Consider the following 8,989-nt stretch of genomic DNA (forward strand, 5'->3'; position numbering starts at 1 on the left):
AGTTATTTTTTTACAAACAATGTTTTAGATGTTGATGGACTTATTCATTTATTTAGCTGTGGTACTGAGAATCAAACCCAGTGTCTCACACTTGTGAAGCAAGCGTTCTACCATTGAGCCACAATTCCAGCCCCTCTAAAAAAAAAAATTATTTTTTAGGTGTAGATGGACACATGCTTTTTTTTTTTTTTTTTAATGTGGTGCTGAGAATCGAACCTGGGTCCCGCATGGCTAGGCGAGCGCTCAACCACTGAGCCACAATCCCAGCCCTAAAATTGTTTTAAATTTGAATTTTTAGTATAAAAATTTCAAACAAACAAAATTAGAGAAAAAATCACTCATCTCCCAGCTCTAATCTTCATCCATACCCTCTTTTTATATATATATATATATATATTTTTTTTAAGTTGTAGTTGGACACAATACCTTTATTTTATTCATTTTTATTTTATTTGGTGCTGAGGATGAAACCCAGGACCTTGCACACGTTAGGTGAGCAGTATACTGCTGAGCCATAACCCCTGCCCCCTCATCCATGTGCTTTTGCAAACATTCACCCCCCACCCTTTGCAAGTTCAGAAATTGAACTCTGGAAATTTCTACCACTGAGCCACATCCTCAATCCTTTTTATTTTTATTTTGAGACAGAGTCTTGCTAGTTTGCTGAGGCTAGACTTGAATTTGTGATTTGTGATCCTCCTGCCTCAGCCCCCCAAGTCACTGGGATTACAGGCCATGGACCACCACATCTGGCCTCCGCCTTTTTTTTTTTTGGTACTGGGGATTGAATTTAGGGTCACTCAACCACTGAGCTACATTGCCAGCCCTATTTTGTATTTTATTTAGAGACAGGGTTTTACTGAGTTGGTTAATGCCCCGCTTTTGAGAAAGCTGGTTTTGAACTCTTGATCTCCTGCTTCAGCCTCCTGAGCCACTGAGATTAAAGTCATGCACCACTGCTCCCGGCTCCTTTGTTTTTTTTTATAAAAAAAATTATTTTCGAGACAGGGTCTTACTAAGTTGCTGAGGGCCTCTGAATTGCTGAAGATGGCTTCAAACTTGCTGATCCAAAAAAAAAAATGTGGTATATATACACAATGGAATATTACTCAGCCTTAAAGAAGAATGAAATTATGGCATTTGTAGGTAAATGGATGGAACTAGAGAATATCATGCTAAGGGAAATAAACCAATCCCAAAAAAACAAATCCCAAATATTCTCTCTGATAATCCATCAGAGATGCTGATCGATAGTGGGGGGAAGGGAAGAATAAAGGAATTTTGGTTTGTGTAAAGGGGAGTGAGAAGAGGTGAAGTCGTGGGGATGGGAAGGACGGTAGAATAGGACATTATATACATGTATGATCACACTACTGGAGTGACTCTGCACCATGTATAGCCAGAGGAATGAGAAGTTGTGCTCCCCTTTGTATACCATATGCCAAAATGCATTCTACTGTAAAATAAATAAAAACCAAAACAACAGCAAAAACCTTTGCTGATACTCCTGCCTAAATCTTCTCAGTCCCTCTGATTACATGTATACACCACCACTGTAGGATTTTTTTTTTTTTTTTTTCCTGGACAGGATCTCCTAAAGTCCAAGAGGCTGGCCTCAAACATATAGATCCTCTTAACCTCAGCCTCTTGAATGGCTGGAATTACATGCATGTGTCATCTAACCCATCTTTCACAGTATTAAGAATATACTAATTCCAGGGAGATAACTTTTTTTTTTTTTTTTTTTTTTTTTTGCGGTGTTTGGGAATTAAATCCAAGGTCTGGTGCATGATAGGCAAGTGTTCTATCACTGAGCTATATTCCCAGCCCCAAGAGTATTGCTTTTGACAAAACAGGAGCTGAGGATGCATTTCAATAATAAGAGCACTTACCTTGTATGCTCCAGGCCCTGGTTTTAGCCCCAGCATGGCCAAGAAAAAGAGAAAGAAAGTTAGGTTTTATTGTCAAAGAGCTTTTTTGTTTGTTCAACAAATACGGTAAAAATAGCTAATTCTTTATAGTTTTTACCATTGCAGGCATTAAAGTGCTATACAGTGAATGTTTTACCTCATTTCAATTTTTCTAACAACTCTGTGAGATACCAACTTATTGGTTCTTCATTTCCAGAAGAGGAAAACAGGCATGAGGAGGTCATGTAGAGTACACAGCAAACAGGCTGGGGATACAGCTCTGTTGATAGAGTGCTTGCTTTGCATGCACTAAGGCCCTGGTTTCAATCCCCAGCACTTCACCACACACACGTTACCCCACACACACAGCTAATGAATTGAATAGTTGGAAATTGATCTAGGTAGACCAGCTAAATTGGGAGCTCTTGATGAAGTGTACTGGCTGCATAAATACATAACAATCAACAAGTTTTGTTTCTGACAGATGTGGGGAAGGTCCCCATGTTGTTGTGAAATTGGGGGGCGGGTAGGAAAGCTTAAACAAGGAAGAAGGTTTTTCTCGTCTATGACTGGAAGGACCCCTTCAGTTTAGCCCAGTTTGTTTTGGTATCTCTGTTTTTCTTATGAATTTTTTCTTTCTTTCCTTCTCTTTTCAGCTTTCCCCTTCTCTAATTGCTTTTTAGTTTAGTTTTGTTTGTACTGAGATCCAGGGCTTCATGCATGGTAGACGAGCGCTCTGTTGCTGAATTACATCCCGAGGCCTGGTGCTTCTTCTTCTTATTATTATTCTTTTTGTTGTTGTTGTTATCGATGAACCTTTATTTTTTATTTATTAGTTTGGGATGAATTACATCCCGAGGCCTGGTGCTTCTTCTTCTTATTATTATTCTTTTTGTTGTTGTTGTTATCGATGAACCTTTATTTTTTATTTATTAGTTTGGGATGAATTACATCCCGAGGCCTGGTGCTTCTTCTTCTTCTAATTATTCTTTTTTTTGTTGTTGTTATCGATGAACCTTTATTTTTTATTTATTAGTTTGCGATGAATTACATCCCGAGGCCTGGTGCTTCTTCTTCTTATTATTATTCTTTTTGTTGTTGTTGTTGTTGTTATCGATGAACCTTTATTTTTTATTTATTAGTTTGCGATGCTGACTTTCGAACCCAGGGCCTCACACACACGGCAGGCAAGCGCCGAGCCACAACCCCAATCCCCCTGGTGCTTCATTTTTTTAAAAGCTCGCGAGTTGTACATTTGTATTTTCGGATTCAGGAAAAATGAATACTACCGTGAATGGCCACGGCCAGCTTAATTGTGTCCATAGCCCTTGCAAAAACATGGTTTGCCCGTTATCAAGATGGGATGCGGAACCAATGTACTAGGGTCCCAGACACAGCCGGATTAGTTTTCCTGAGAAGCCTCGTCGCGGGTTTCTTTCGCGTTTCCCGTCAGCGCGCATGCGCCGCCTACTCTGCCGCTCCCGCGTCGGGCTTGGGGTAGGGCTGCGGGATGTCCGCGTTGTGCGACCCTCCCGGGGCTCCAGGGCCTCCCGGGCCTGCCCCCGCCACCCACGGTCCCGCGCCTCTCAGGTAGTCAGAGCCCTTGGTATCTTCCCCCATCGCGCGGTTCCGCGCGGATCCCTAGCGTTCTCGGCAGAAACCCGGATCCTACCTCGAGAACTCGCGTCAGGGTTCTCAGAGATTCCTGGTCGCGTCCTCCCAGAACTCAGGGACCTTGTCACCCAAAGTGTGGGCTCCAGTGCCCGCCCTCCCAAGACCTGGGTCCTGCCTTTCCCTAGACCCCTATACCGAGCTACCCCAGGCCCTGGCTTTGCTCTCTCAGGAGTCGGGGATATCAGAACTCTTGGGAACCCAGTCGCCCTTCCCCTTATAGACCCGTAGAGACTCAGGGCTTTGACTTCTGGAGACTCCCTGAGAACCCAGGCCCAGAAACCATCTGAATCCTTCCGCCAACCGTTCCCTTGCACATTCCCTTCAGCTTGGGTGGTTTTTGTTTTTGTTGGAACCCGAGAGGAATGGCCCAGTGAGGGCCTATACTTACCCCCAAGCCCTGCTCCCCCCCCCCCCAATCCTTCTTTGTCAGAAAAAACGATAAGAGGAAGGGGATTTTGCCTTCTTCCATAACACTGCCTTCAGAATTTCCAAGATGGAACCCATATGTTTCAGAAGGGAAAGGCTTGAAAGGCATTACCCTGGGCTCTGGGTCACCTTATTTCCCGGGCACATTGAGGGTGCTGGGTAGTTGGTGATTGTTTATTTGGTGGTTGATTTGGTTAGGATTCTTGCGCATGTGGGAAGAAACAGGTATTTGGGAGGGTGAGCCCTTAATAAGGGGCTTACATTTTTTTTTTTCATTAAAAGTCAAATATCAGAGTGCTTGAGTTGGGAGAGGTGCTTTAAAGTCAGGAAGATTTTCTTTTTTTTAAATGGGGATTGAATCCAGGAGTGCTCTACCACCGAGCTATATACCCCCAATCCTATTTATTTATTTATTTATTTAACCAAGGATTGAACCCAGGGGCGCTTACCTACTGAGCCACATTCCCAGACTGTTTTTTTTTTTAATATTTTATTTAGAGACAGGGTCTCACTAAATTGATTAGGGCCTCTCCACATTGCTTAGCACCTCTTTTAAGTTTTTGAGGCTGCCTTTGAACTTGGGATCCTCCTGCCTCAGCCTCTTTGGCTGGTGGGATTACAGGGGTGTGCCACCATGCCCAGCTTTTAAAAATTTTTTTGTGATAAGTTCTCACTAAATTCCTGAGGGCCTCACTAAGTTGTTGAGCCTGGTCTTAAACTGGTGATCCTCCTGCCTGATCTTAAACTTGTGATCCTCCTGCTTTAGCCTCCCAAGTTGCTTTTTTTACCGGTCTGCACCACCACACCTATCTTGGAAAGGTACTTTTAAAGCAGATATTATAGAAGCACAAAATATGCTTAATTAATTCAACAAATATTTATTGAGTACTTCCTATACATCAGGCACCTTAATGGAAGGGGATTCAGTGCTGAAGAGCACAGAAATGGTATCTGTCCTTTTGGAACATATAGTCTGATTGCTTGACCTTGATTTTCTTACCTGCAAAATGAGACCATAATAGTCCTACCTTATTGAACTGTTGTCAGGACTGAAATAACACATGCCAAGTACTTAAAAGAGCTCCTTGCCTGGCTATAAAGTAGTTCAGTGGCCTTAACATGTGCAAGGCCCTGGGTTCATTCCTGGCATGAAAAAAAAAAAAAAAAAAAAGCATATGGCCATTTTAAGAATTATTCAGGCTGGGAGCAGCCAGCCTCAGCAACTTATTGAAACCCTATCTCAAAATAAAAAGGGCTCAGTGGTTGAGCAACCCTGGGCTAATTCACCAGTACTGGGAAGGGAAGGGGGAGTTATTATTGTCATGAGGGAAAAAGCATTTATTGAGTTATTAGTATGAGCCAGGTATGGTACATAAATACTTTAAAAACTTAGTGGGGTACGGTTGTGACTCAGTGGTTAGAGTGCTTGCCTAGGATTTGTGAGGCACTGGGTTCAATTCTTAGCACCACATATAAATAAATAAAATAAAGGTTCATTGACAGCAAAAATTCTAAAAACTTAGGTATAGTTATTATCTTTATTTTTTATTTTTTATTTATTTTTTTAAAGAGAGAGGGAGAGAGGAGAGAGAGAGAGAATTTTTAATATTTATTTTTCAGTTCTCGTCGGACACAACATCTTTGTTGTTATGTGGTGCTGAGGATCGAACCCGAGTCGCACGCATACCAGGCGAGCGCGCTACTGCTTGAGCCACATCCCCAGCCCTATTTTCTTTATTTTACATAGAAAGAAACTGAAGTTCACAGTGGAAATAAAACTTGTCTAACATAACCCAACATTCCTTTGCTTCCTTATAGTGCTCAGGAGCTGTCCCAGGAAATCAAGGCTTTTCTGACTGGCGTAGATCCCATTCTGGGCCACCAACTCTCAGCCCGGGAACATGCTCGCTGTGGTCTTCTCTTGCTCCGGTCTTTGCCACCTGCTCGTGCTGCTGTGCTTGACCACTTAAGAGGTGTTTTTGATGAGAGTGTCAGGGCCCATCTGGCTGCTCTAGATGAAAGCCCTGTGTCTGGTCCATCTCACCTTCGTCCATCTTCATCCTCCCATGTCCCTGCTGGGGGACCTGGTCTAGAGGATGTGGTGCAGGAAGTACAGCAGGTGCTGTCTGAGTTTATTCGGGCCAACCCAAAGGCCTGGGCACCTGTGATTAGTGCATGGTCCATTGACCTCATGGGACAACTGAGCAGCACATATTCAGGCCAACATCAGCGTGTGCCCCATGCCACTGGCTCTCTCAATGAACTGCTGCAGCTGTGGATGGGGTGTAGGGCCACCCGTACATTAATGGACATCTATGTGCAGTGCCTCTCTGCTCTCATTGGTAGCTGCCCAGATGCATGCGTGGATGCTTTGCTGGATACTTCTGTCCAGCATTCCCCACACTTTGACTGGGTTGTAGCACATATTGGCTCCTCTTTTCCTGGCACCATCATCTCCCGAGTCCTCTCCTGTGGCCTTAAGGACTTCTGTGTCCATGGTGGGGCTGGAGGTGGAACTGGTGGTAGTGGTGGAAACTCTTCTCAAACCCCCTCTACGGACACCTTCCCTGGATCTCCTGCCATTCCTGGGGAGAAACGGGTACCCAAGATTGCCTCTGTTGTAGGCATCCTAGGGCACCTGGCCTCCCGCCATGGAGACAGCATTCGACGGGAGCTTCTGCGAATGTTTCATGATAGCCTGGCAGGGGGTACTGGGGGCCGGAGTGGGGACCCCTCTCTTCAGGCCACAGTTCCCTTCCTTCTGCAGCTGGCAGTCATGTCACCAGCTTTGCTGGGTACAGTCTCAGGAGAGCTTGTGGATTGCCTCAAGCCCCCAACTGTGCTGAGCCAGCTGCAGCAACACCTGCAGGGATTCCCCCGAGAGGAGCTGGACAACATGCTGAACCTGGCTGTGCATCTGGTGAGCCAGGCCTCTGGGGCAGGTGCCTACCGTTTGCTGCAGTTCCTGGTAGACACAGCTATGCCTGCTTCAGTCATTACCACCCAGGGCCTGGCTGTGCCAGACACTGTACGTGAGGCCTGTGACCGACTGATCCAACTCCTGCTACTGCACCTACAAAAACTGGTTCATCATCGAGGAGGGTCTCCTGGGGAAGGGGTGCTGGGCCCACCCCCACCCCCCCGTCCAGTGCCCTTTCTTGATGCTCTGAGAAACCATGTTGGAGAGCTGTGTGGAGAGACGTTACGGCTGGAACGGAAGCGCTTCCTCTGGCAGCACCAGCTCCTAGGTCTGCTGTCTGTCTATACCCGACCTAGCTGTGGACCTGAAGCCTTGGGTCATTTACTGAGCCGAGCCCGAAGCCCTGAAGAGTTGAGTTTGGCCACCCAGTTATATGCAGGGCTGGTGGTTAGTCTCTCTGGCCTTCTGCCCCTGGCTTTCCGAAGCTGCCTGGCTCGGGTACATGCAGGGATTTTACAACCTCCCTTCACAGCCCGGTTTCTGCGCAACTTGGCACTGCTAGTGGGGTGGGAACAGCAGGGTGGTGAGGGCCCTGCAGCCCTAGGGGCTCGGTTTGGGGAGTCTGCCTCAGCCCATCTGTCTGACCTGGCTCCTCTCCTGCTACATCCTGAGGAGGAAGTAGCTGAAGCTGCTGCCTCCCTTCTGGCTATTTGTCCCTTTCCTCTGGAAGCCCTGTCCCCCTCCCAACTCCTAGGACTGGTGAGGGCTGGGGTGCACCGCTTCTTTGCCTCTTTGAGGCTGCATGGCCCTCCAGGTGTGGCATCAGCCTCTCAGCTTCTCACCCGCCTGTCTCAGACCTCCCCAGCTGGACTCAAGGCTGTCTTGCAGCTGCTAGTTGAGGGAGCCTTACATCGGGGCAATACAGAACTGTTTGGAGGAGAAATAGATGGAGAGGATGAGACTGTCTCAATTACATCAGCTCCTTTGGCTTCTGCCTCCCTGTTGGACACTAACTGCCGGCACACTGCAGCTGTGCCAGGTCCTGGAGGGATCTGGTCAGTTTTCCACGCTGGAGTCATTGGCCGTGGCTTAAAGCCACCCAAGTTTGTCCAATCGAGAAACCAGCAGGAGGTGATCTATAACACCCAGAGCCTCCTCAGTCTCCTGGTGCACTGCTGCAGTGCCCCTGGGGGCACTGAATATGGGGGTTGTTGGGGGGCTCCCACCCTGAGCCCAGAGGCAGCCAAAGCAGTTGCTGTGACCTTGGTGGAAAGTGTTTGTCCTGATGCAGCTGGTGCTGAGCTGGCCTGGCCTCCTGAGGATCATGCCCGAGCCACTGTGGAGCGGGATCTCCGCATTGGCCGGCGCTTTCGGGAACAGCCCCTGCTCTTCGAGCTATTAAAGCTGGTAGCAGCTGCACCTCCAGCCCTGTGCTACTGTTCCGTGCTGCTACGGGGACTGTTGGCTGCCCTCTTGGGCCACTGGGAAGCCTCTAGGCACCCTGATACAGCCCACTCCCCCTGGCATCTGGAGGCATCCTGCACCTTGGTGGCTGTCATGGCTGAAGGATGCCTTTTGCCACCAGCCCTGGGTAATATGCACGAAGTATTTAGACAACTGGCACCTTTTGAAGTACGTTTGCTGCTGCTTAGTGTTTGGGGCTTTCTCCGGGAGCATGGGCCTTTGCCCCAGAAGTTCATCTTCCAGTCTGAGCGAGGCCGCTTCATCCGGGACTTCTCCAGAGAGGGTGGGGGTGAAGGAGGACCGCATCTTTCTGTGCTGCACAGTGTCCTGCATCGCAACATCGATCGCCTGGGCCTTTTCTCTGGCCGTTTCCAGGCACCTTCACCATCTACTTTACTTCGGCAGGGGACCTAACCCTTTTCCTGCATCAGAAGCCGCGTGAAATTAAGCAATGGGAGAAAAGCCTAAGGTGCTACAGAAAGGCGGAGGTTTCTAAGTCCTTGGCCTAATGAGCGCTGTCACTTTTTTCCTATCGTATCATTTTTTTCTAAATAAAATTTGGAGAGTTGAGACAAACAGTCAGTGCTTCTGTCTG

The 8,989-nt window shown here is 47.1% G+C and overlaps 1 protein-coding gene across 1 annotated transcript; it reads left to right on the plus strand.

Moving 5' to 3' along the window:
• Window positions 1–3,283: 3,283 nt before the first annotated feature.
• Window positions 3,284–8,972, plus strand: Ints5 (integrator complex subunit 5). The gene is made up of 2 exons (XM_005331493.4): window positions 3,284–3,500; window positions 5,829–8,972. Exons 1-2 carry the CDS (start codon window positions 3,421–3,423, stop codon window positions 8,806–8,808), a joined length of 3,060 nt encoding a protein of 1,019 aa, XP_005331550.2. The 5' UTR covers window positions 3,284–3,420; the 3' UTR covers window positions 8,809–8,972.
• Window positions 8,973–8,989: the final 17 nt, after the last annotated feature.

This window comes from Ictidomys tridecemlineatus, chromosome 4 (genome assembly GCF_052094955.1).
Source record: "Ictidomys tridecemlineatus isolate mIctTri1 chromosome 4, mIctTri1.hap1, whole genome shotgun sequence".
In the NCBI taxonomy this organism is placed as follows: Eukaryota; Metazoa; Chordata; class Mammalia; order Rodentia; family Sciuridae; genus Ictidomys; species Ictidomys tridecemlineatus.